This window comes from Dermacentor silvarum, chromosome 9 (genome assembly GCF_013339745.2).
Source record: "Dermacentor silvarum isolate Dsil-2018 chromosome 9, BIME_Dsil_1.4, whole genome shotgun sequence".
NCBI lineage: Eukaryota > Metazoa > Arthropoda > Arachnida > Ixodida > Ixodidae > Dermacentor > Dermacentor silvarum.
In genome coordinates, this window is record NC_051162.1 from 128,587,248 (window position 1) to 128,614,942 (window position 27,695).

General features: G+C 45.1%; 1 protein-coding gene across 1 annotated transcript in view; it reads right to left on the reverse strand.

The window, feature by feature from the left end:
- Positions 1 to 27,695, reverse strand: part of LOC119464286 (thyroid adenoma-associated protein homolog) — a 60,448-nt gene that overhangs the window by 24,042 nt on the left and 8,711 nt on the right. The window contains exons 7-16 of the mRNA XM_049656546.1: positions 23,925 to 24,115; positions 16,980 to 17,065; positions 16,067 to 16,239; positions 14,660 to 14,725; positions 10,180 to 10,303; positions 9,493 to 9,559; positions 8,350 to 8,543; positions 5,276 to 5,413; positions 5,040 to 5,115; positions 2,808 to 2,926 (exon numbers count right to left, since the gene is read on the reverse strand). Of these exons, the coding sequence (XP_049512503.1) occupies positions 2,808 to 2,926; positions 5,040 to 5,115; positions 5,276 to 5,413; positions 8,350 to 8,543; positions 9,493 to 9,559; positions 10,180 to 10,303; positions 14,660 to 14,725; positions 16,067 to 16,239; positions 16,980 to 17,065; positions 23,925 to 24,115 (1,234 nt within the window). The remainder of the gene's footprint in view (positions 1 to 2,807; positions 2,927 to 5,039; positions 5,116 to 5,275; positions 5,414 to 8,349; positions 8,544 to 9,492; positions 9,560 to 10,179; positions 10,304 to 14,659; positions 14,726 to 16,066; positions 16,240 to 16,979; positions 17,066 to 23,924; positions 24,116 to 27,695) is intronic.

Sequence of the window (27,695 nt, forward strand, 5' to 3'; positions counted from 1 at the left end):
GAAAAATTATTTGTAATCATGCTTCCGCATGAAAAGTTTGAGCAACGAAAACTTTCTCGAGCACTCCTTGGGGCTACCGTTTGAGGGGTGCGTTTGCCGTCTCCGCTGACTTCTGTACTCCCAGGCAGCCGCACTGTAACCGTTATTTCGTTTCCCGCAACTGCACTATAAGCGATACGTGTATACATGGAGTGCTATGGGAAAATTAACGGGAGTCTGAAAAGACCGCACTATATCCGATCCTGCACTATAAGCGGTTACGTTATAAGTGGTCTATACTGTATTGTCAAAACCAGCATCGTTATAAGTGGGTTCTACTGTATTTAGAACTTGTCACACAACTTGAAACACTTCTGACTGGACCTGTGCTGCAAGTTTATATTTTTTGTCACAAGGCGTTGCAAAAGAAGAAACTAAGGATAGCGCAGAAGACAATGAAGCAGACAGATTGCGTACATTTCACACCTGTTTTATGGCCAATCCCTCCCTGTGGGTTTATGCGCGAGAATTATTCAGGACAACAACAACAAGAATAAAAACACCATCTTGTATGCCGCTCAACCATTGTAAATAGTAAATATATAATGTAAATATAGTTTTTTACTCTTTCCTCTCCCTGTAACATTTTGGTGGAGGTGAATTCATGGTGTGCAGATGAAACAAAAGTCCACGTCCCACCTAGAGCCTCTCTGGCTGCAATTGAGAATTGTGGCTGTATTGTGTCCCTGAAAGTGATCATCCGAGAATACGGTCCCTGCTTCAAGAAAACTGGTTTCGGTACTACCCAACAGGCATCGCATGTGGATTCACCTTCGCTGGATGTAGATTTGCCCAATGGGGCTGTAATCTCGGTCGAACGCTTTCGGACATGTCGGCATCTACAGGCGAAAGCGGTCCTGGCATCGTGCCAAGACAATGTGCTTATCACTAGAGTTACACTGTTGTGTGCGTGTTACAGTGTTGCTCGTGGACGCCAACACATCTGGTGCTGAATCATGCAGAATTTTGCTAAAGTGATCGTATCCCTGAGGGAACACCACGGCCGAGAATACCACTCTATGGCTGAGCCGTCACCATTGACCAATGCATGTGATGCACTTTGTCCTGTCAACAATACAGTTCTAGATAGCCTTGAGGAAGGCTCGCCAAAGTAGGCTAACCAAATTTTGACGGTAAAGTTTTGTTTTTCAGTGCATTTCCAGTCTGTTCTGTCAGATTTCACAAGAACAAAATTGTCGCATATTTTTTTCGCTTTCCCTGCCGATTTCGTTATAGCGGAGTTCAACTTTATACAATATTACTTTAAGATGGGGTGCTGAGACTGAATACAGTGGAATCTCGATGATACGAATTTTTCTGAGGTCCCAGCCGAGCCCCATTACTTTGCAACGTGCTAGAGAACGGTTGTTACGAATCGATTTTCGACCCGCGTCGGTTGATACGAATAAACGCCGCCCCACCGACGGCCGCGAAAGAGAACAGCGCGCAGTCACGCGCGTTTTCCCTTTCTGTTTTGGTGCGGAGGCGCGGACGCGGCGCCGGACAGCGCGGAAGCCGCGACTGGGCGCGAAGAGTTTGAAGCGGTGGCGCTTTTGTTGCTTTTGTGCTTTTCTTTTTGTCTCTTCGCTCGCTGCGGCGGCCGCGCTTCCCCACGCGCGGCCGCCGCAGCAAGCGAAGGCTCATGCGGTCTATCGCTTCAACGGAAACTGAGCGGCGTAAGCACAGCGCATACAAAGGTCAGAGCCGTGTGGAGATCACTTTCAAGATACGGTGCGCGCGACAACACCGACAGCCGGCACAGGCGCAGAGTAAAAGCCGCCCCCCCCACCCCACTCCCTCCCTCCCTCCCGCACTACCTTCCCGCTTTGCTCCTTTCGCGTGGGGAGATTGCGTCGCCAGTTACCCTTGCGCTCGGTTGCAAGATACGCATTTGGCGCCTTAGGCGCCGCAGCACAGCGTCGCCCCCCCCCCCCCCTCTCCTTCCCTCGCATACCCCCACGGCCTTTCGCGCAACGGAAGTCGCGTTTGCTCTCCGCTGTGCGTTCGCTGTCCGTGAAGGCCCCCCGCGTCTCCTGCGCGCTTTCACTCGCACATGCGGCGCGCGGTGACGACTTTATCGCCCTTAGACTCGCGCTCCACGTCTCATGCTCCTCCTCCGCATCGCCCTCGTTGATCTCCTCTCCCATCGGTGGGCGCACCTCGTGCTCGCTACCGCCCTTGTCGGCGAGATTTTCCCGCGGAAGCCGCAATTTCGTCTCACGCGGCTGCACTGTAAGCGGTATGCGTATATACATGGAGTTCTATGGGAGGGTAAACGGGAGTCGGAAAAGGCGGGGTTGTAGCCAGTTCTGCACTATAAACAGTTACGTTATAAGTGGTCTATACTGTAAATGCTTTTTACGTACGTGTGCCTGAGTGAGTTCACCTCTCGACTCTTTAATTTAGCTAGTTTTAATTGTGTTTCGATGATACGAATTTTTTCGTGACCCCGTGAGATTCGTATCATCGAGATTCCACTGTACTACACATGTGCCCCCTGTGCCTCCCAAGACGTGTTGATATTGAAAGTTTGCCTCCACCAAGAAAATAAACTAATGTAAATGGTTGGCACATCTAATCAACTTCTGTTTGACTTGAACTGCAGTGTATTTGCCATTGAATTTTCGAGGTGCCAACCGATAACAGCATCTTGTGCTGGCAGGCAAATTGAATCAATAGAGTGGTTTAGACTAATATGCAGCATAAATCAATTAGCACTACTTACCATTTCTCCCAACAATTAAGCAACAGCAGGCTTGATATCTTACCTGCACATCCCTGTGGGACATTCCTTGAAGAAGGACATGACGCCATCGCTCCAGGTTTCCAGACTCAATGAGTGCCTTGTCAAGCAGCAGACACTTCAGGGTGGCCGGGACGAAATCACCTGCAGTAACAGTTAGTTGCTGCAATCATCTGTTCTTGCAGATAAAATCAGCAATTGAATGACACCTGGTCTAGTTGGCAAGTAAATTCATATTACAAAGAAAATAATGTCTGTGTTTGCTAAGAAAAAGAACTAGTTGCAATGGTTGCCGTGGCAACATTCCGAATCGCAAACAATACATGCACCAGATATGGTGGGGTTATTATGGGGTTTTACGGGCCAACACCACAATATTATTATGAGGCACACCGTAGTGGGGTACTCCGGATCAATTTTCACCACCTGGGGTTCTTTAATGTGCCAGCAGAAAGGGTAAATTTGGAAGACGAGAATCTATGTGTGCCCTACAGAGGGCCAAAACTGTTGAATTGAAGTCATGCTTAGTGTTCTGTGCCCGTTTGTTTAGTAAACAAATCTGCTCTGCTTAAAATGTGTGGGAGCCCAAAATGTCTATTTAACATGTTAGCCTACCTACTATAAGGAACGGTAAAAAAATGCGAAGAACTAGCAAAAAAGACAGAAATTTGTCTGATGTTCATATAAAGTAAGACCACCCCAAGAATTTCTGTCAGAAAGGTGAACTTGACCCGAAAAAAAAAATTACAATGTAACAAATGTGGGCGTAACTGCACACTAGTGTATGCTCCAAACATCATGTGCAAGCAATTCTGATAATCATATAAAGCAAGGCCATGCAAGAAATTTGTCAGAAAGATGAAGTTTACTTAAAACAAAAAAACAAAAAAATCTTTTTACGCTGTAATGAAGGTGGGCTTCATTGCACACAAGTGAGTCATTGCTCCCAATTTAGCTCTTCAACAGCTCCTTGCGCCATCTGATGTTATTTACAACAAGCATAAAATAACTCCTTTACAGTCATTTCCATTTCTAAAAAATGATAATGGTGAATGTTTGCTACACGGAGAACTTGTCCTCCGAATTATGTTAAATTGCGTGCCATCTAATCTACAACCAATGGGTGAGTGCAAATTCTATTATGCTTGCACACAAATGAAGCAAGAACTGCTTCCTACACGTAAGAGCTAGCTAAACCGAGTGCCAGTGCTGGGACGAAACAACAGAAAGCACGCTTCCACTATTTGTTTATAGTCGAACCTCAGTACAAGAAATATGGATATAACGAATTATTGGATCAAACAAAGTAAGTATAAAATGTTTCTCACCGATATCAGCGCTTGTAATTAATGTACGCTTACAACTAAGGATGTGCGAGTATTCGGAAATTTCAAATATTATTGATTCTACATTTTTAATATCTGCATTCGATTTTAATACAACGCATTTGAAAATTTTTGATTATTTGGTTGGATACGAATATTCTAAACAAATTGAATATACTGCTGGCTGTGTGGGAGCAAACACAGTTCTTAGCATTTGTTTCTATCTACTCCAAGAATAAGTATCTAATCTTGTGCTGAATTTTTATAATTCTGTGCGGCTGATGAAATTTCCTCTGTAAAGCACGCTTCGCCACCAGACGTCCATGCATCGCGGGAAAGTCAGTCTTTCAAGAGCAAGGGGCACGGGTTTGCGGAAGCGAGGGTGCACTCATTTGCAGCTTATTACTTGACAACAAATGCGATGAGAGACGGCTGGCACAGGGTGAAGTGCCTCTTAGTTTACAGGCATTCGATGTTGTATAATAAGGCACAGATTGGAAAGAATGGACAGCTAGTGGTAATTACTCAATTTCCCGACTTAAAATGAGCCAAATCCACTCTCTTTTAGGATACCTGCTTAAAAGTCTGATTTTTTTACCATTGACAATGTAACAGGGATGTACTAACATGTTAATATAACCCAACTTGCTAATAAATGCATGTGCATATCATTATTCCATATTCAATTCGATATTCGAGGCTAAGTATTCGTATTCGATTTGTATGCAAGAAATTTGATATTCACACATCTCTACTTATAATGAATGCCTTGTATAATGATGGTATCTTACTCTAATGATGACGAGTGTCATATAATGATGCTATCTTAATTTCAGATGCAACTTTGCTATAACAAGGTTCAATTGTAAGACCTACCAACAAGCCCAAGTTTGCACACTTCTGACCTAAATACAGAACTACTGAACACTTACTCCGGTCCTCCGAAAGCTTGCCAAATACGTATTGTGTAGTCCCAGGGTGAATGGTAGTGAGGACAGGCAAGACATGCTGTCAAAAAATAAAGACACAGGAGAAAAAAAATCACATTACACAGATTAAAGAAGCTTCAAAAGGATAGCAGCTTCTGCGGACTGGATACATAACGCATACAACAGAACATGGCACGAATCCTCGATAAGAGATTCAAGGCCGCAGGACACACACTCACCTGAAACAGAGGTACAAGCAGCTCTCTGGAATGGTTCTTGGTGGCCGAGGAAAACGGCTCTAGCCAGGCACGCTCGAACTCAGCTGTGCAGGCTTCCTTTCGATGCAGGGATGCTAACTTCTGCACTAAGTCTTTAACCTTCAAGAGAAAGAAAGAAAAGAAAGAATGACCTCACCACTTTGAAAATCCCAAAAGTACACTGAAAAGGAGTAATATTGAAAATAAATATTCCATAATCCTCAGCTGCTGTCTGTGCTTAAAAAGTAATTATCAATCAATCAGAGGCTCACACAAAAAAAGTAAAGAATAGATAAATGTGATAGACAAAACAACATTAGGCAGAAGAAGAAAGAGGATAAAGAAAAGAGGAAGTGTATATGAAAGCGTCTTGATCGTACATGGTTATTCACACTAGTGAAAACAAGAAATTAACTGCAATACAGCCAACAACCGATTTTTCGGACTGGACTTTTTGCCTGCTGCGTTTCCACCCTGGGCCGGTTCGCTCCTCCGACCTGCCCCCCCCCCACCACCGGGTTCCCGATTTTTCAGACATGCCCAATAATTCGGACGCCTTCGCGTTGCATAATGTCAGTTCCCGAAAGTCAGCTTCGCCTCACTACAGCAGTGTTGCATACCAAGAGTAGGAAAGGGCAATTGTCACTGAACACAGTATGCATTCCTTAATTGTACAGCCTCCCACATTTTTAATGAGCGAGCGTCCATCACACGTCATTTTAGCGCCTTTAAGCGGTGATAATCAGCGAGACTGGCTGAAGTACTCTCAAGTGCACCAAGCACTCTTCTGTGCAAGAGTCGTCTGAAGCGAAGTTCCCTCCAGGACGACGTACGGCCATATTATAATGTTCTCGCACGATATAGTTAAAAATGCGGGAGGCTGTAAACGCATGCACCCGCCGTCTCCCATCGTAGTATGAGCACCGATACGCCTAATAAGTGTACTGGTAGGCCTCCAGAGCTATTTCGGACGTGCCTGTGGCGATTTGAGCCCTTGGGGCCAGTAAAAGGCATGCATTCTTTTTTTTTGGACTGCCCAATTTTTCAGACGTTTTCACGGCCCCTAGGAGTCCGAAAAATCAAATGTTGACTGTAAATGTAAATATAGGAAGAATACATATTGCATGTTTTCTGAAGTTAAGCCATAGGACAAAGGCCTCTCTCAAGAACATTTCTGGAGTGTCACAGTTTAGCCCTTACTGCATGGTGTATCACATATGCTATACATAGAACAACTTCTAGCCTAACAAAAGAAAGAAAAGTCACCATATTTACCCAGAATCTATGTCCTCTCTAGCAACGAAATACATAATGACTTTATCACTGGACATAATACTTGAGCTATTTTTCCTTTACAAAATGCATGGCAACAACTCGTCACATAACATGTGAAAAGTTAGTAAATAAACATGTTATTTCCACAATTTATACACTTGAAATCAGTGCACAAAAAATATCAGGGTCCTTATTAGCCATCTCTGATGTTTCAATAGAGAAATTAATTGAGTGGCTCTGTGAGGCAAGCATTAATTGCCGTATTACATATGATACAGCATGCAGTTATGGGTTGTCTGCCTGGAGGACAGTAGAGATACATTTCCTCGCCAAAGAAGAAGTTTGGTGGCAAAATTTATCGTTTGCATGAGCTATACTTTTTCTCAGAACCATTACTGGTGCAGAATAAGTAATAAAAATAGAAATGCCAGCAGTGTTGATGATGAAGACAGCGTAGGGCCTGCCATGTTCCAAGAGCCAACAACAATAGAAGCAAATACGTCTTGGAAGAAGAGGAAGCAGGTCTTTTCTTCTGCTTGCCCCAAACTCACCAAGACTATACAAAGCAAAAATTAACATAAAGCCAAGGTTTATAAATGATCCGGGCAAGATACTGAAGGTATGAATTATTCAATCAAGAATGACATCATCAAATTTTGATGACACTTGTACTAGCTGGACCTGTGAGAAATAAACTCAATCTTAGCAATGTGTCAAGTTTCTTCAATGGTTATGATATTTTTTTCAAGCGTTCTGCATTTCAAATGTCTTTTTATTGCCATAGCAATTAATGGACACTCCAAGCGCATTTCTGCCGTCGCCGTGAGGTTCCGTATAAAGTCCAACAGTGATAAAATCGTCGCCGCGTGCCATACGCTGTGTGCCTGAGTGAAAGCGTACGAGGGTGAGCCGGCAATCACGGCTCAATATAGCACACATGAGGGAGGAAGGCAGGCCGAAAGCGCGCTGAAGACGCGCGCGAGGCACGGGGGCGAGGCGACAGAGAGGAAGAGGAAGGGGGGCGGGGGGGGGGGGGGGGTGCGTTATCCTCCGTCTGCTGCTGCTCACAGCGCGGCCCCCATATCTTGAAAGCGATTTTCAACATGGGTTAAGTGCCCGCCCTCGCGGGCCTCATCTTCAAAGCGATATGCGATGGGGACAAAGTGCATGCACCGAGTGCTGGTAGCTTCGTATGCACTGTGCTTTCGACATTTAGTTCGCGTTGAAGCAAGACAAGAGTCGTTGTGGCGGTCAATTTGCCCGCTGCTGCTGGCGCACTTTCTCACTCCGGCGTTTTCCGCGGTCATCGAGTGAGATGTGTTCATGTTTTCCTGTGCGTGCGTAACACTGTGCTTGTCTATTTGGTTAAAAAGCGAATGTCTACAACTTTATATGGCCCATTAAACCACTACCTTTGCTTCGTACAGCTCTCTACTAATTTGCTATCACAATCGAGGTTTCGCCTTTCGGAGCGAAAATGCGTTTTTTTTTTTTTTGCATGGTTAGAAAATATACCTGTAACTGCATAGTGTAATATCACGTATGATATGAGACAAATTTTGATCATAAATTGGCAAAAAAGTGTTTCTTTAAAAAGCGAGGATGGTTTAGGCACATCTGGCCTAAGCAAAGGCTTGTCTAATTTTTTTCACAAGAAAATCTAAATTCATGCAGTAAGGAATTAGCACTTGATCACCACCATGGAGAATATCTGGCCCTAGCTACTACTGCACGCTGCTCTCCGATTGACCAATAGTGGCGATCTGAGCCAAAACACTCACATATGAGCACATGGTGGGTTCCTCGGCGGCCGACAGGAGGCTAGTGACCAGCGCTGGCCTCAGCCGCAGCAGTGCCGAGCAGCCCATCACCTCGGCCAGGTAGGCGATCGTGTCGTACTTGCCCTTGCGGTGCCACGGCAGGTCGATCAGGAACACAGCCGACTCCTCCAAGAAGGCACGAGCCTCCTGTTCGCCTGGCAGCAAGAACGGGCATGATGGTGATCAGAACTTCCTCTAACCTTGGAACGTCACACCATGTAACTGCATGCCTAGAGCACTGTACTCTACGTCTTGCTTGTGTTCTTCCCCACCATTTAAAAAGTAATGATGTCTTAGTTTCTCTGCCTACACCCGCCGCGTTTGGTGTGGCTATCTAGCTAGGTTTCTTGCCGTATAGGCTCAGCGGGGGTGTGTGAAAGAATGACAACACAGAACTCGGTTTCCAGCGAAAAATTGAAGAAAGCTTACATTCTAGTTACTAATACAGGAGAACAAAGTTAGTTAATTGGGGTTTTGCATTTATAGCCAACAAAGAAGCAGGGGTCTAGCTAAAACTCTGAAGACCTGCCAGTGCGCTTATTAGGCATCTTGGTGATCGTACTGTGACCGGAGATGGTGCACGTGCATGTGTAAATTAAGGAACAGATGCAATGTCCCGTAACAATGGCACCTTTCCCCACTTGGTACCCTTCACTGCATAACACGACTGTATTGCGGCGAAGCTAACTTTAAAGGCAAATACTGCAAGGTAAATCAACGGCGTGTTTTGCCGTTCTTTCTGCCTTTTGTTTAATTCGACCCGCCGGATAATTCGACCAGTTTTATCAGTTCTGTCAGGATAAAATTAACAAAAGCCGACTGTATAGCTGTTTGAACTGCATTTTTGTTTGTAGCGTACTTCCTATGTTGTACACTCCAATGACATACTTTTGTTATGTCTGGCAAGTTCGTTCATACAGTATGCTATTTAGTCAAGTGTTTGACGAAAACTCGTCTGGTGAGGAAACATACTGGTGCAAAAAACGTACACTCGCTAACAGTATCCTATTGTATCCTCAATATCTCTGTTGCTTCGGAGAAAAATAAAAAAAGAAAATCTGTCTCAAAAAGAGTTGGAAATACAGAGCTATGCACAAAACTTACTTGATGCCAGCAGGATGTTCATGTCCACGATGCCCCTGAAGATCAGCCTGGCATGTTGGCTTACCGCCTGAGGAGCAATAAAGACAAGCACAGTTAACGCTATCTAAATATTGCCTAACTGTGAGAAAAACTTTGTATGTCCTCTATAACTGCATTAGATATCACAGAATTTCATAAATTTGCTGCTTTAGTATGTAGCCCTTGATACTGGAAGCATTGTTTCATGATAAACAGTAGAGCCACTGACATTTTATAACGATGCACGTCGATAACCAGGTCTGGCTTGTCATTCACACAAGCTTTCACATTACTGTGATTACTAACTTTACCTAACTGCTAGCAGCAACATGTTCGCTGCATGCTCCAGCACATAACAGTAGTAATACAGCATGCAGGGCTAACCTTGTTCTCACAGTAAACACACACTCACGCATTCTAGCTTCAATGACTCACATAATGGAAAAGTGTCCCCCATTGGTATAAATATGTGGCACTCGGGCTAGCTTAACCTCAGAGAAATGCTGAATCAGTGCGTTCACTGATTCAGTGCTTTCACTTTCACTGATCAGATGCTTAGGACGACTTTCATAAGCTCTACGATATTTAAATCTAGTGTTTAGTACGTGCAAATCTGCACCGTTTTTTGTTTTTTTTTTTCAATGAGGCTACATCGGGGCAATAACTCACATCAACATAGTGCTCCCAATACGACCAAACAAAGCGAAGGAGTGGCTCTGTCGCTGTATGCCTTTCGCAGAGGAGCTTCCTGGTGAAGGCAACGTGGTATTCATTGTGTGACTTGAGCAATTGCCTGAAAAAGAGCACACATACAGTAATTCCACACTTCTGTTCCTCAACACTGTCAGCACATGTTACGTCCCCTTCATGGACGAAGGCCTCTCCCAGCAATTTCCGATTACCGTATTTACTTGATTGTAACGCGAGGGGTGACTTTTCATTGTGTCCATCAAGAAAAAATAAAACCGTGAAAGTAACGCGAGGGGTGACCTTTTGTTGCGTCCAGCAAAAAAAAAAAAAAGCATGAAGAAAACAGCTAAAGTAAGGTTGCACGAAAATGTCGCAGTTTCGCCCGAAAGGCGAAGGATCAATTGCTATAGCAAATTAGTAGAGAACTATACAGAGTAAGGATAGTAGTTTTATCGGCTGCATAAACTTGGACACATTCTGTCCAAAGGAAGGCTGTTCGTTTCATTCACCATCGCTATGACCGTGTTTTTTCACCCTCATCTGCAATGACCGCTTTGAAATTACCGCTTTTGTGTACCAGACGTGATATTGATTCTTTGAAACTGTTACATTCATTTGTTCACTCGTCTTGCCGACTGTCTAATGATAACTACATCGTGCATGCTACTGCTCTTCCGACTAGACGTGGCCACAACCTTAACCTAAAGCCCTTTTTTGCGCGCACTAACGTATTCAAACACAGTTTTTTTCCGAGAGTTATTGAATGCTGGAATGATTTACCCGGTTGTGTTCGTGAAATGGCGACATCTGATTTTGTACAAGCATTGGTGTGATGTTAATGTTCTAAGTCTTTCATTTATGTATTCCATGTACTCCCACTCCTGCAATAGCCCTGCATAGGGCTGCAGTATTTGAAAATAAATAAATAAATAAATAAATAATTAAATCCGCTTACTAACTGAATTAACAAGCATGGTGTCAGCGCGCATGAGCAAACATGAATAGATCACACTCGATGACCGCAGACAACCACTGTCAAAACGCTTGCATGAGTACGCGTGGCGATAGCAGCGAGCGAAGGTTTGTGCGGTCTATTGCTTCAACGGAAACTGAGCGGCGAAAGGACAGCACATACAAAGGTCAAAGCCGTGTGGAGATCACTTTCAAGATACAGTGTGCACGACAGCCCTCAGCTGCGCAAAGTACAAGTACGCAGAGTAGAAGCCGCACCCCCTCTCTCCCACGCTGCCTTCCTGCTTTCCTCCTTTCGCGTGGGAGATTGAGCCGCCAGTTCCCCTTGCGCCCGGTCGCGAGATAAGCATTTGATGCCGCAGCTAAACGTTGCCTCCCCTCTCTCCCTCCCTCCCATTCCCCCACGGCCTTTCGCACAATGGAGACGTCCCGTCTACTCTCCACCGTGCGTTCGCCTGCCGTGAAAGCGTGCGTCCCTCGCGCCCTTCACTCGCACATTTCACTTATTAGAATTGGGTGCATGATTGCACTTTTTAAACAACTTGAATTTCGGTATTTGATTGTAACGCGAGGATCAACTTCAGGTAGCAAAAATCTGGAAAAAAACTCTCGCTACAATCGAGTAAATACGGTACCGCTCTCTTGAGCATACTTGCCAACCTGTGAACATTAACATTTGTAAAACCCCTGAACACGACACCGAGGAGAGGGAGGAGATGGGGGGGGGCAGTTGCGCGGAATTTTTTTTTTACAAGCTTTCTCTGAGCACACGCCTTCTGAGGGATACATACGCACTTCAACAATCTTTTACCTTTAGACACCGCACACAAGCACCAGCAAACTTAAAACAGTAGAGACTGACAAGCAGCACATTGTGTTTGGACCACGGTGACTCCACCAGCAAATTTCCTGTAGCTGATTTCGCCTGCTTGAGGAACTTGTTTGAAGGGGTGCCCCTCTGTCATCCTTCCACCTTCAAATAACTTTCAATGGAAAGTTGGGAGATCGACGAGTGAATATTTTTTCGTGAACAAAATTTATTTTCCTTAATATGCGAGGCAACATTCAAAAAGTCATAAAATGAACACAAATTTGTAAACATTACAAATAGTTCTGGAGGACTGGCAAGTACGACCCAATCCTTTGCCTGAGGTTTCCCAATTTCATCACACCACCTGATTCGCTGTCACCCTTGACTGCACTTTCCTTCCCTTGGTACTTGTTCTCTAACTAACTCTAACAGACCACCTTTATCTGTTCTTTGCATTATATGCCCTGCACAACTCTATTACTTTCTTTTAAACTGAACTAGAATATCAGCTAACCCCGCTAGCTATCTCCAATCTACACAACTGTCTTCCTGTCTTTTAAAGTTACACCTATAATATTTCTCTTATTATCTGATAACTCTACTTTAAATCGAGACTGTACTTTTCTTCTTTTCGCACCTGTGCACGAACACAGACTGGGCAAGGCAGCACAAGGAAGAGTTACACTATTAAAATCTATAAGGCAATAACTAAAAGCGTAACTTAAGCACAAAGGTTCTTCCAGCAAAATGGCTGTCTTGATCATGTCTGCGCAACAACCGATTTGCATCCATAACCTACGCCAAGATTGTTGAGGCACAACTTAGTGAAGAACCTCTGGATTAATTTAAACCCACAGCTCTTCACTAACTTGTAGGCTCTCTGCAGACCTGCATGTTCTATACCAGTCTAACTTTATTTATTTTTACTACTTCCAGAGTAAAAAAATTCCTGCATTGCTGTAAGTTAGCTGCATTGCCCAGCCAAACCACCAGTACACTTTTGACACCTGAATAATAAAGAAACACAGATGCCATAGGTATCAACATGATCCTACACGAACCAAATAAAAATTAACACCAATCAAATCAAAATGAACAGCAACCAAATAAAGGTTAACACAAAGTCGAAAAATGCACCTGCACTAACAAAGGAACTGTGCAGAATAGAAAACAAAACAAAAGGTGCATATATATTTCAAGGATTTGCTGATGATCCATTAGCAATCTTTTTAGAAGAGAAACAAAAGCAGTACAGTAAAAGCTCGATGATACGATCACGGCTAATACGAATTTCCGGATGATACGAATTTTTCTGTGGTCCCGGCCGAGCCCCATTACTTTGCAACGTGCTAGAGAACGGTTGTTACGAATCGATTTTCAGCCTGCGTCGGTTGATACGAATAAACGCCGCCCCACCGACGGCCGCGAAAGAGAACAGCGCGCAGTCACGCGCTTTCTCTCCTTCTCTTTTGGTGCGGAGGCGCGGCGCCGGACAGCGCGGACTCCGCGACTGGGCGCGAAGAGTTTGAAGCGGTGGCGCTTCAAGAAATAAATGCTTTTTACGTACATGTGCCTGAGTGAGTTCACCTCTGACTCTTTAATTTAGCTACAGTCGAATCTCGTTAATTCGAACACGCTTATTTCGAACATATTGCGCACCGACAATGCTCTTAGCAGCGCGCCAAATAACGCGGCGGCGCCTCCGACTGGCATTGCTCCGACACCGCCATAGAGCAAAAGCTCAGGAGAGACCCCTCAATGCCGCGCGCGATGGAACGGGGGAAAAAAAAAAGAACCAGCGGCGGAAATTTCCCCCTCTCTCAAATTGCAAGGTCGCCGTTTCTGCATCGCGCCGGAACAAGCGTGTACGTGCCGACTAGAGTGTTCTAGACAACCGTATTCTAGCACACAATAGTGCCGACGTCTCAGCCACGCGGATGAAATGGCAGTGAACCCGTCTCCTCTATTTTCTAGTGACATGTTGACCTTGCACGCTGCGGCAGCAGCGCAGAGGGAAGCAGCGGCGGAGGCACAGTCGGGCCAACGAAACTGCCACGCCCACAAACGCTCGCTTCCCGATAACGGCAGAAAACGAAACTTCAGGGGGCGGCTAAAATAAGCTGACGCCAGCACGGCGGCGGGCGCGCACGGAGTCGAAGGTGAGAGAGCTACGAGGGAGTTGAGAGGGAGGGCGAGGGGAGCCACCGAAGCGGCGGAGTTGACGCGGCCAAATCCGCTTCCCTGCCGCCCTCCTCCCTCACCTTCGACGGTCTCCGCGCGCACCCGTGTGCCAGCGCCGCCCGCTCGCTCCCTGAAGCTTCGTTTTCTGTCGTTATCAGGAAGCGACCGTTAGCCGGCATGGGCAGTTTCGTGGCCCGCGCTTGCTATGCGCTTGCGCTCCGCGATATTTCACGACTTGCACCGTTCGTGCATCGTGCTATGGTGCACGAATACTTCAAAAATACGTCCTTTTAATTCGAACAAATTTTCGGGCCCCTTCGAGTTCGAATTATCAAGATTCGACAGTATTTTTAATTGTGTTTCGATGATACGAATTTCGGCTAATACGAATATTTTTCGTGACCCCGTGAGATTTGTATCATCGAGCTTTTACTGTACTTAACTATCACATTATGTTACCACACACTGAAGTAGACATAAACATGGGCAACTTACACTATGCGGTTCACCAATTGAAGGACACTCTTGACGCAGGTTAGCAGAAAGCCAGAGTCCCGAGACCTTGAACATGCAGAAAAGGATGATGAACTTCTGTGTGGTATTAACTCATTAGTATTTGTTTTCTTTAGTCTTGTTCAAGCACTTCAATAACATGCAACACAAAAATCAGTACAATGTGTGTAACGAAGCCAATAATGCAGAATAAACAAATTGATTACAATGCCAATGATGAACACTACAAAATTTACACTGCTTTTTGTAATGAAAAAGCAGCCCATAAATAAAGTATATTAATGTTCCTTTGCTCCAAGTTGGTGTAGAGCACTCGTTTTTGTTTGTTTGGACCCCTGTATCATCCTTGATTAAATTTAACCTTTGCCATAATCAAAATGAACATGTGGGGAAATGTTTTTTCATAATTTTCTCGAAACAGCATTTTTGATGGTGTTGCAATTTTGGTTTGACAATATCTCATGCTCTACATACCCTATCGCAATAATTTTTTTTTTTTTTGTCAGAAAGGTAGAACATGAGAGAGTGAAGTAGGCTTAAAATATAAACAACCAATTATTCAGACACCCGATTTATCAGACGCCTCCGCGGCACTGCCACATACCCTCATAGAGCCATTGCAAATTTTGGATGCTAAAACCCTTCGTCGTCCGATTTTCCGAACTTTTTGTTGTGACTGCACGTCTAAAATGACATTAATTGAAGCCACTGCCGCCACCATTTTGATTATCTTGCAGCCTTCATTCTCGCAGCACTTCAAACTCTAATCATTCAAAATCATTTGGATATGCGAATCACCTAAATAACAAAAAGTAACAACAAGCAGTTTTTAAAATAAAAAGTAAATTACTATGGTCATAGTATTTCCTTTTTATTTTCAAAACTGCTTGTTGCACAAAACAAATCACATATTTGAAATCAGCATGTTGAAATACCTAAGTGATGCAAGTTTCATCAAAATGTACCCATAAATAAAAAATAACCTCTTTAGATGCAGTTGTTCCTCCTTAAAATTATTTTTAGAAAGATGAAAAAAAAAAAATTACTAAGGATGCAGGATGCATCTTCTTCTTTCTGGGGTTTTACGTGCCAAAACCAGTTCTGATTATGAGGCACGCCGTAGTGGAGGGCTCTGGAGTTATTCTGACCACCTGGGGTTCTTTAACGTGCACTACAACGCAAGCACACGGGTGTTTTTGCATTTTGCCTCCATCGAAATGCGGCCGCTGCGGCCGGGATTCGATCCCGCGATCTCGTGCTCAGCAGCGCAACGCCTTAGCTGACTGAGCCGCCCCGGCGGGTAGGATGCAGGATGCAAAGTTGCATTTAACGGTTAGCTACTTCACCCCCTATGCATACAACATACAGCCTCAAGTTGGTAATGCTTGCCTCTCGTGGACTATGAGAGCCCTCTTGAGCAGGATGTGTAGCAGTACAGTGCGATTGTCTTCATCTGTCTGCAGAAGTTCCTCTTCGCTCAGCCCGGAGATTAGGCCACTGAGGAAACAGATTTCAGCCAACGGCGACTCCCGAAACCAATCCTTGGGCCACGGATCAAATGCCTGGGAAGAAAGAAATGCATAACCCACTCATAGATGCACACCAACAAAAAATTCTTTTTTTTTCTTGATGACCTATTCGGAGTGGGTGTCAACCATGATGTCGGAACAAGCAGACGACTGTCGCTGCAGCAATTTTCAAGGGTACAATAATTACTCGAGGAAATGAAAAAAATCAAATTTTTGATGGCCAATGCAGGGGGTGCGAGAATTATGCAAATGCAAGCATTAATGTGAGCAAATACAGTACATTACTCAAGCAATGGCAGGCTTAACAAATGTTTAAAATTTGTACCATAACCTGATTGCAAGTACATATAAGACATCACAAATTGCAAAGTAGCTTCTAGCATTTGCGCCATGTTGGCACCGAAAAAGTTCTTGAAACTCACTACATCGGTCCTCTGGTTCCTTGAGAATGCAATCTAGACCTTCTTTACTGATAGACAATAAGTTAGACCACAGTAGACACAGCAAAAATTCATGATGTCACAGCAGGCTAGTGTTTTAGGATGGCACAAGCCATCTTTTTATTTTGGATTTTTTCTGGCTTACCAAGCCTTCTCGGCAAAGGAAAGAAGCGATCTGAGAACAATGCTGGCATGGGTGTGCCCGCACCGAAACTTCACATCTTTTGCCAGTTTGGCTAATCAGGGCTGCATTAACGAGAATGCACTCAACAAAGCATAAGCACCGTTCCAACATCATCACCAGCAAATTTTCCACAGCGCCAAGAAGCGTACCTTCTGAAGCTGGCCATCGTTCCTGACTCTGAGGACCAGCGGGAGGACGGTGCCTGTACTCAGCTTGCAAGTCAGGATTGAAGAGTCTGCAAGGATTTAAAACGCCTTGTAGGATTCCCAGAGTTCTGAGGCATGATCTGTGCTATTTGCACCTGTCCATATTCATTTAACTAATACAAAACAGCACTGCATATTTTTTATAAATATAACAGAGATCACGCTGAAAGGTTGGAGGAGACAGGTGGCTGAAAGGCGAGGGCGGCAGAGGGTGTGCGGCTGCTATAGTTGTCACAGTAGTGGCTGCAGAACGGCCTGGGGTTGACTTGAAAGTTGAACAGTTTATATCGTTATTCTTGTCATTTTGGTCGCATTTTAAAGAAATAACTCGTGTAACAGCGCGAAAAATAACAAGGAAGGGACGATGATAGAGACAGAGTTCGGTCTCTATCGTCGTCCTTTTCTTGTTATTTTTCGCGCTGTTACACAAGTTGCAATGAACCAACTAGCCCAGCAAGCCACCATTAAAGAAATAAGCTTGTCCTTATTTTGTGTCCCCGCATGCATACAATATGGTGTATGCAACAGGCACTATTATAGGTCATGACCAGCAGATAGTCGCTATCCTTGAAAAGTGTACAATCACTGCATCCTGCTAACATATGGGGAAGAAATTTAGATATTAAAAAGCTTGAGGAGAAGTTAAGGACAGTAAACGGAGCGATTGAACGAAAAATTATAGGTGTAGAGAGACAGGAGGACAGTCGTTTGGATAACAGGACGAACGAGGGAGTAGCGAACATTTTTTTATTTTAAAGTTGAGATTACCCAAGAGGAAGGACCAAAGTTCAGAAAGCCATGTAATGCATAGAAAAGGTGGTCAGCAGTCTATTCGAGTTGCAGAACGGGTGTGCTAAGAAAAGGTATATGCAATTGAGGGCGGCAGAGAGGTACATGGTGTGATGAAATTAGGAAAATATGCAGGCGGTGGGTGGACTCGGCTGATGAAAGACAGAGGAACCGTATTTTTCCACATATAATCTGCACACCCACTTGCAACACCTCAAGGAGAAAAAAAAAAAAAGAAATCGGCTCATATAACTCACAGAACACCACTGTGTGCGACACTCAACCCTTTGTAAAAACAGTTGAGCACGTTTATCCACACAAAGGAACACCTTGGAAATGTTCTTGCTTCGAATTTTTTTTAGTTGTCACCACTCGCACTGTTGCTCTCGCTTGAAGTTCCTAGACTATAGCGACGCAGTGCTGGATTATGGTGGGGCTATGGGGGCTGCAGCCCCAGGCCCCAAACTTTCAGGGGCCCCCCCATTTGAAAAAAAAAAAAAAAATGTTGCTGAGCGTGCTTGCTGCCCACGTTGTCATCGAAAACTGATGGCCGGGACAACTTGACAGTTGTCGCGTTCGTTTAAGCACGCTAGGGGGCAGACTTGTGACACTCGCATTAAAGCACGGTCTCTTCTGAAGAAGCTGTCCAAACTGGAAACATTCATGACAACATTGTGGCCTGAAATTTTGGGGCGGTTCAACAAGGCAAAATGTTGCGCTCCAGAAAACTGGTCTAGACCTGTCAACGGCTGGGAACTTGCTGAATTCTTTAGACGGGTTTGCGAGATCTCTGCGACCACAATTTCAAGTTTTTGAGGTAAGAGCAAAGGCACTTGGCGTAGATAAGAGCTATCAGTGTAAACACACTCAATCCACTTCAACGGAGCTTGTAGCAGAACAGGACGACAACAGGACATGTGGCAGCATAAAGTTCAGAATAGGGACGTTCAATGTAATTATTGACAACTTAAGCACAGCGTTACGGGCTCGGATATCAGCGTACACCAGTCTCTGCCAGAAATTTCAGTGCACAGTGCTTCCCACGGAAGTTCGTTGCGATGACAACCTGGTCAATCAAGCTAGTGGATTAGTGGAAGCATACAAGGGTGATATCAACTCGACTTTTTCCGCTGAACTAGTCCAGTTCTTCACTACTGGAGAGTTGCAGTTGCCAAGACAGAAGCGCGAGCGGTCTGCTTAAAATGCTAGAGTAAAAAGATATTGAATGCGTTTTTCCAAATGTCTCCATTCGTCTTAGGTTATACCTAACTATTCCTGCAATAAACTGCGAGACTGAGCGCTCCTTTTCAAAACTGACGTTAATTAAAAGCTGCTTACTCTCCACTCTCGGCGAGAAGTTGAATTCCTCAAGCCTTCATGCCGATCGAAAGGGACCTGCTCAGAGATATTTCTTTTGATGAAGCCATATGTGAATTTGTGAGGTTGAAAGCCGCAAGATGCCATGTTATATTTGTTCATGTTTTAGTTTAGTGGTAGTGTCTCTCACTTGCTTGTTTTTGGTCAATGAACAGTGTGAAGGAAGTCGTTCTTTGTTCCCATTTTGTCACGAGTGACGACGTTTGAGACCGACGTGATTGCTTTTCCTTGTCGTATTGAATGTAAACATTGATTTAAAAGTGAAATCATTGTACATGATTTGTATGGTTATTTCAAAGTTAAAATACAGTATAGACCACTTATAACGTAACCGCTTATAGTGCAGGACCGGATATAATACGGTCTTTTCAGACTCCTGTTAATTTCCCATAGCACTCGATGTATACGCGTATCGCTTATAGTGCAGTTGCGGAACACGTAATACTGGTTACAGTGCTGCTGCCTGGAAGTTCGGCAGTCAACCTCGACGGCAAATGCTCCCCTCAAGCCACAAATACAGTATTTACTCAAATTTAATGTGCACTTTTTTTCCGATAAAACAGGTCCAAAAATCGCGTGCGCATCATAATCGAGTACGACCCTAAATCTGCGTTACCATATAGCCGTCGGCATTTCAAAATGGCCACCTCGCACGCCCATTGAGCCTAGCTACTCTCGAGCCTAGCTACCGTAGCTTCCTCCATGTGCTGCAGCACATGTGCTTAGGCAATAGTCTACCGTCTGTCTTCACGTTCTCTGCGTCTGCTCTATCAGCATAAAGTACCGAGTTCATCTTGATGCCGCATGTAAAAGGAAAGTGATCATGTGTGTGGAGACGGACGGAAATCGGGCCGCATCACGGGCGTTCGGAGAATCTGAAACTTGCATTCAGGACTGGCGCAAACAGAAGGAGAGGATTTTCGCCAACAAAGCAATGCGTAACGGTTTCAGTGGACCGAAGCAGGACGTAATCTGCGACGATCCATTTTGCCGATACGATCGCCTTGGCCCTATCTTGAAAGCAATCTGCGAAGGGGAAAGTCCGCCGCACGCCGTGTTTTCTCTGCTTATAGGTCGCGTTGAACCGAGAGGCATGATAGCACGAAGGTCAATTCGCTCGCCATGCTTCGTCACTCTAGCGTTTTGACAGTTCGTTTCCGCGGTCAACGAGCAAGATGTGTTCTTGTTTGCTTGTGTGCGCGTGACACTGTGCTTGTTAATTTATTTAGTAAGCAGATACGGAACCTAGAGCACAGTGACAGTGACGGCAGAAATGCGCCTGGAGTGTCCATTATAGGAATAAAATAGTTGTTTTGGTTATAGTGCGGTACCGCTTATAGTGCAGATATTTGCGACTCCCGCGACTTACGTTATAAGCGGTCTACACTGTATTGCAATTGTACATACGTTTTGTTGAAGGTTATGCGTTTATAAATTCAAGATTGAATGCCGAATAAAATGTTTATTGTTTTGAAGAATATGCTCTTCCGATTTCTTGGTCCGCGCTGCGTGCCGATGCGGCACTTCGACCAATTGTGAATTTGTGATGGACTGACGCTTTAGACATACCGACGTGTACGTCAGATAATAACCAATAAATAATACTAGAAATCATGCCAAGAAATTAGTTTCCCGAACCCATAAAGATGATGTATATTTTATCATTAATCAGCAAACGTAACATGTGGACTTCGAAAAATTCAGCGTCTTAAACCAGTAGCCATCATCATCATCATTAGGGCCCCAAGGATGCAGTTAGCCCCAGGCCCCGAAATTTCTAATTCCAGCACTGTAGCGACGTCCTGGATCTCAAGTGCGCCCCACTAAAGTGCTTATAGCATTTCTGTGGGATACAGGCCTCAATGAGACACTGCAAATAACTTTTGTACTAGTGCATTTCACATGTTTTTATGTGTAAGTATAGTGTGTGTGTGTGTGTGTGTGTGTGTGTGTGTGTGTGTGTGCGCCCCACTAAAGTGCTTATAGCATTTCTGTGGGATACAGGCCTCAATGAGACACTGCAAATAACTTTTGTACTAGTGCATTTCGCATGTTTTTATGTGTAAGTATAGTGTGTGTGTGTGTGTGTGTGTGTGTGTGTGTGTGTGTGTGTGTGTGTGTGTGTGTGTGTGTGTGTGTGTGTGTGTGTGTGTGTGTGTGTGTGTGTGTGTGTGTGTGTGTGTGTGTGTGTGCGCCCCACTAAAGTGCTTATAGCATTTCTGTGGGATACAGGCCTCAATGAGACACTGCAAATAACTTTTGTACTAGTGCATTTCGCATGTTTTTATGTGTAAGTATAGTGTGTGTGTGTGTGTGTGTGTGTGCGTGTGTGTGTGTGCGTGTGTGTGTGTGCTTTGTTTGTTTTTGATGGAGCCATTTCAGTGCAACTACAAAACCAGACGCCATGAACACTGTAGCACCTGTGGGGTGCTACGGTGTTAAACTTTAAATCATTAAACTTTCGCTTAAAATGCCGTTACCACTATAGTAGATAATGTTCTCCACGTTTCATCTTCTGCCAGCAGCTCTGTTCCCCACCTCCTTGGTGACCTCAAACAGTTTCAGCTGCACTGTAAAGGACTGCTGTTAAATAAAGGTCATCATGATCCAAGTTCTGGTTCCTCAGCGCCAGATGCACTATTTACCAACTACTACTGAGTGCTCCAATTCAGTCAAGACAGCCAAAGCACAAAATGGTAACGAATAGGCAGCCATGAAAGAGAGGAGAAGGAAGCTCCAAAGCACGAGGGTGGGGAGAAGGTAGGGTTCCCCGGAGACAACGAAACTTTGAAGGGCAGAAGTAGAATAATGTGGCGTGCACTGCCGTGAAACCACATCTCAAGGCAAAATTTGTTAAATCCAGACCTCAACTTACCGTATTTATTCGAATCTAGGCCGATAGTTTTTTTCAAATAATCACATACGAAACTCTAGGGTCGGCTTAGATTCGAGGATTTTAAAAAACGCGCCAGTTTTTAACTGAAACTGATAAATATGGTGCATAGTTAGCGCCATCTAGAAAAGTCAGTATCGCAGCCGCTACTAGCCGCGCCAGTAGCCAGCTGAAGTACACGAGCGACGTCGCCATTTTGACCTGCGTCGTATCGGTAGTATCGGTATGGTGCAGCATCGGCGCGCGGTGTGGCGTTATCGTAATGGCACCAAATGGGCGATGCCACTATAGTGCCGCTTTCTAAACGAATACTGTATTTACTCGAATCTAACGCACACTTTCAACACAACCCTAAATCTGCGTCGGCATTTCAAAATGGCCGCCTCGCACGCGCGTCGTGCCTAGCTACCGTAGCATGCGGAAGCTTCCTCTGTGTGCTGCAGTACACGTGCTTAGGCAATAGTCTACCATCTGTCTTCACGTGCTCAGCGTCTGCTCTATCTATCAGCATGAAGTGCCGAGTTCATCATGATGCCGCGTTTAAAAGGAAAGTGATCATCTGTGCGGAGACGGACGGAAATCGGGCCGCATCACGGGCGTTCGGAGAATCCGAAACTTGCGAGCGGGACTGGCGCAAACAGCAGAGGATTTTCACCAGCAAAGCAATGCGGAACGGTTTCAGTGGACCGAAGCAGGACGTAATCTGCGACGATCCACTCCGGCGATACGATCAGGCTTGGCCCTATCTTAAAAGCAATCTGCGACTGGTAAAGTCCGGCGCGCGCCGTGTTCTCGCCACGTTGAAGCGAGAGGCATGCTAGCACGAAGGCGCGCTTCGTCTCCAGCGTTTTGACAGTTCGTTTCCGCGGTCAACGAGCGAGGTGTGTTCATGTTTGCTTGAGCGCGCGTGACACCGTGCTTGTTAATAGCGGTCTACTAATTTGCTACCGCATTCGATGCATCGCCTTTCGGGCGAAACTGCGACTTTTATTCATCGCAACATCAGTGCATCGGGAGGAAATCTATTTTTCCAAATTTTTCCTCACGGAAAACGGGCGCGCGTTACAATCGAGGAAGCGTGAGAATCGAGTAAATACGGTAGTTGTGCTAGCCGTAGAGGCATCGTCAAACGTTCAAACCGGGCGGAACTTCGGCATCGGTCTGTCGTTGGAGGGGGCCACGGGAGATGGTTTTTGCGTGCGCCGCAACGTGCGCTCCTTCCAAAAATGCAGCATCTCTAATGCGCTGGATGGTACTGAATATAGCGCACTGTTTGAAGATGTCAGCAATAAGGAAGATAGCGACGAGGCTAGCAGCGATGGTGACATAGAATGAGCTCGGCATGTTCAAATTTAATAAATGCTGTTTCATTTTGCGAATGCTGTCCTCGCTTTTTCGTTCGGCCTACATTCGAGGTAAGTTTTTTTTTTTTTCGGACTTCAAACTTTTGGGGGGTCGGCTTAGAATCGGAGTCGGCCTAGATTCGAGTAAATACGGTAGCTGTTCTTTTTTAGTTTCTTTTTTATTTATTTATTCGTTTGCTTGTTTGTCTGTTTGTTTTTTGCTGCGAGTTACAAGTGCTAAAATGCAATAATTTGAGATTGCTGCGAATGGCCTTCATCCCTGCAATATGTAAAATAGGCTGCTGCTGCTGCTGATGATAATGATGACGCTTCACTATGTTCAGCAGTTGCCAAACTAGAATAATCTTTTGTTTTGGTGGAGCATCATTTGAGAACCACTGCTTCAGGAAAATTTTGGCAAAATCTACGGCTGGGAAGGCTCAGGTAGGGAGGGTGCAACAAATCGTGCAATCGCCAACAACGAACCTGATTTGAGAAGGTGGAGCAGGGGTGGAAATATCTCCTCTGTCCAAGCAATGAGGGTCTCTGCGCAGGGTTTCAGTGAGTAGTTCTTGCGCTGCCCTGTGGCAAATTGCACAAGGAGCCCCACCGCTTTGACCACTTTGGCGAGGAGTTGGTAACAATCTCCAACAACTTGAGTGTCACCACAACAAGTCCTGGAAAAGAGCCCACAAAGAACAACACTGAGCAAGCAAGTCCAATCCATACATTCGTGCAAAAGAGAGAAAAAAAAAAAAAAGATACACTCAAACCTCGCTGTAATGAAGCTGAAGGGGGAGCTGAAATTACTTTGTTATATCCGTTACTTCATTGTATCCATTATTGTCATTTACTGCAATATATGCCCAATGGGGTGCCCAATTGTAAACATGGAATTAAGAAAACGGCTTTGCGGCCCACGGAACCGCTACACGGCCATGCATGCGATGAAATTTGGATAAAACAAGAAAAAAATCTTCGGCATGTGCAACACGCCACTTCTTAGCACCTTACACGACAGCACTTAGATAGCTCCCTTCTGTTCCAATGCGATGGTCTTTCACATCTGCTTCCCACTTGGCTCGTTGTGGTCGAGCTGTGCATGGCACACAACACAGCACCCCACCGTGTAATCAAATAGGCAGGCGAACTGGCCCAGCTCAGATGGCTTGTGACCTCCGAGATTGCACCAGTGCCAATGCGATTCCGCAGGCCACGCCCAGCTACCAGCCCACGCGGCACGCAGCAGAGAGAAGTGAATGCACGGCCTGGACGTGACCTCCAAGGCTGCACAGGGGAATCTCGGAGGTCAGGCCTAGTTGCGGCTGCCTGCGCGGCACGCCACGGAGAGTGAGAGAAGTGAATGCACTAATCTTTCGCACCACCATGCGTAGCTGCACAGCATGGCGCGACTCGTGCAGGCTTGCGCGTGACCCCCGAGATTGAACTGGGGAGGTCTCGGAGGCCACGCTAAGCTGTGCCTGCCTGCACGGCACACAGTAGAAGTGAATGCACTAATCTTTCGCACCACCGCGCAGCATGCCGGCGGTGTGCCTCACGTAGCCAGGCACGGGCAAGAGAGAGTTCAGTGGAGAAGTGCGATAGCGAGCCGCTGCTGGTGCGCACGTGCACAGCTACGCGCTACGGTGAGAAAGACCAGTGTTGCTCGATGCCAAATTCGACGTGGGGAAGCGGTAGTTTTGAACTGCCACAGCGAACGAGTGCCGATCCGTGCAAAAATCTATGTACTCAGTGCGCAACGGTTGGGTATGTTTTGGTTTCGGAGACGAATCTAGTTCGTTATATCCATTGGCAGGACAATTTCACTTCGACGAAGTTTTAAATACGTGGATCTCTATGGGGTTTTCAAGGGAAATTTTATTTACTTCGTTATATCCATTATTTCGTTATATCCCATTTCGTTAAAACGAGATTATAGTGTATATGCAAATTCATGCACACAGCCCTATTACATTTAACAGAATGGAGGTTTCCTTTTCTATGATCAAATTAGAGCATGCAATAATACAGTTGAGCCTCGCTAGAATGAACTGGGCTTTCGACAGAAAAAGATCTTCGGTATATCCGATATTTGTTATAAGCGTATATTTTGACATGCTGATGTCAGCAACATACATTTTAGACTTACTCTATTATATCAATGTTCATCATAACTGAGCTTTGTATATAAACACTGATATGACATATTCAGTGATGCTACTGCGGACTTATGAGTTGGAGCAATTTTTGGAGCACCAGAAATTTCATTTTGGAGCACTTTGGAGCAGGCAATTTGGCATTTTGGAGCAGCTTGCAGCAGCTGATTTTTCACATCCTGAAGTATTTCGAAAAAGCGAGTTGCAATTTACATTCAATTACCTGAATAATTCTTATGTTCTCACGAGAAGCTTCGTAAACATTTCCATCTATTGCAGATCTCGTGGAGAAAAAAATGCACTTGTGTGCATGCGACACACACAGACACAAATTGATATCATTTCGTATATTGCTAGTTTTCCCAGATGTCATCGGTAATATCCAGAAACAGAAATGATGGACACATTGGCGGCACGCAGTTATTATAACCACGTCATACTGCGCTTCAAACAAGCTAATAGCTGCGTTTCCGGAGTAAATAACGTCCGCCGATGAATCTCCAATTAACCTTGAAGCCGCGAGCCTCGGCAGAAACCGCACTTTGCCGTCGAGCCGCCTTGCAAGGCAGATGCCGCGTCGGCACCGTGCGTGGCACTGCTAAAGCCACTGGAACTTGGAAAGTACCGCAACCGCCGGAGCGAGCGCTGTTGTTGCCAGATTTGGTCCAACGCGTATCTCGGGCGGCGGCAGCTCAGCCAAAGTTGGTCTTTATTCTATGGCTCAGCTATGTAGCTTCGCTTTCAGCTGTTTATATTATCACAAATCGACACATTTCATCGTCCTTTACATAGAAGATGAGATGGTGCATCTACTGTGCGTGCGAAGCAGTACAGCGAAGTACGATCGTAATATTTTACAGGCGCCAAATTGGATGAAGCAAGACCAGCGACAGGACGGGCACTCGAGAGGGGATTCTTTCGTTTGTTCTCCTTCCCGATAAGTTTTGTGCTCGCTGGAAAGCTATCCAAGGAGTATACTACATTGCTTAACAACGTGCATATTTAAGCAACATTACTCGTGTTTTAAGCATTTTATGCGTGGCAGGCCTACGTGAACCTCGGGCTTGTTTACATTAACTGTTTCACCCTCGTATAGCTAACTCAAGCTATTCGACGTGTTGCGGAAAAAACTAGCAGCTCTTCCTCGGGTTTTCTAGGCTTGCTACAGTGAAGAACAGCACGATGGCTGCCGCAGTGGGCCCTGTGAAATCCACAAACAAAACCGCATTTCGTTTAGCTAGATACGATGTAAATTACAAGTAGTAAAGTGAAGCATTCAACTGTGCGCCACCCGTTCTAAATGCAAAGCGATCCCGATGCTCGTGTGTCACACAAGTTTTTTTCTTCGGATGACTAGGTATCAAGCGCTGCCACAAAATCGTTTATACGCGTGGTTATCGCTTTCTAACGTGGCTACTGATTTAACTGCGCACGAAATGTTTCATACAGATCTATTTCTACGAAAATAAACGGTCCCTGACTGCACTACAAGAAAAGGGATGCTACAACAGAATTAACCAGGTTGTGTTCGTGTTGTTTTAAACAACACACGAGAAAATCTATATTTTAATTTTCAACATTGACAGGTCGATCGATCTTTATTGCAGTGGTTTTCTCACTACACTTTGTTATTTTTGACACAGCCGCCCGTATTCCGTCGCTCTTCGAGCCACATTTTGCACGGTTCTGCATATTTCTGAGCATCTCCTCGCTTTGTTTACTCAAGGCATACCGCAGTCTCCAAAGCAAATGCGCGAAGAAGCTTTTCCATCACATTATGGCATTTAGGGAGTTCGATGAAATACCGCAAGGAGCTTCTCAGCTTTGCGATATCAACAAGTTCACCAAGTGGGAGTGAACTTGTCGCTCTTTATCCGGTGCAGCCAGAGATAGCACGGCGCTTGCTGTCGCTCTTTCCGCTTAACTGGTATCGCGAAAAGCGCTTTCCCGGACTCCCGGCGGTTGCTGCACCCGAACGTGCAGCACCCGGGCATTTCCTTTCGTTTTGTTTTAAGTCTACGAAAGTTACATACACACTAAATTATACAAAATGCAAAATCTGACCTCGTTGATGACTCGTACGCGCGGCGTGTGCGAGCGA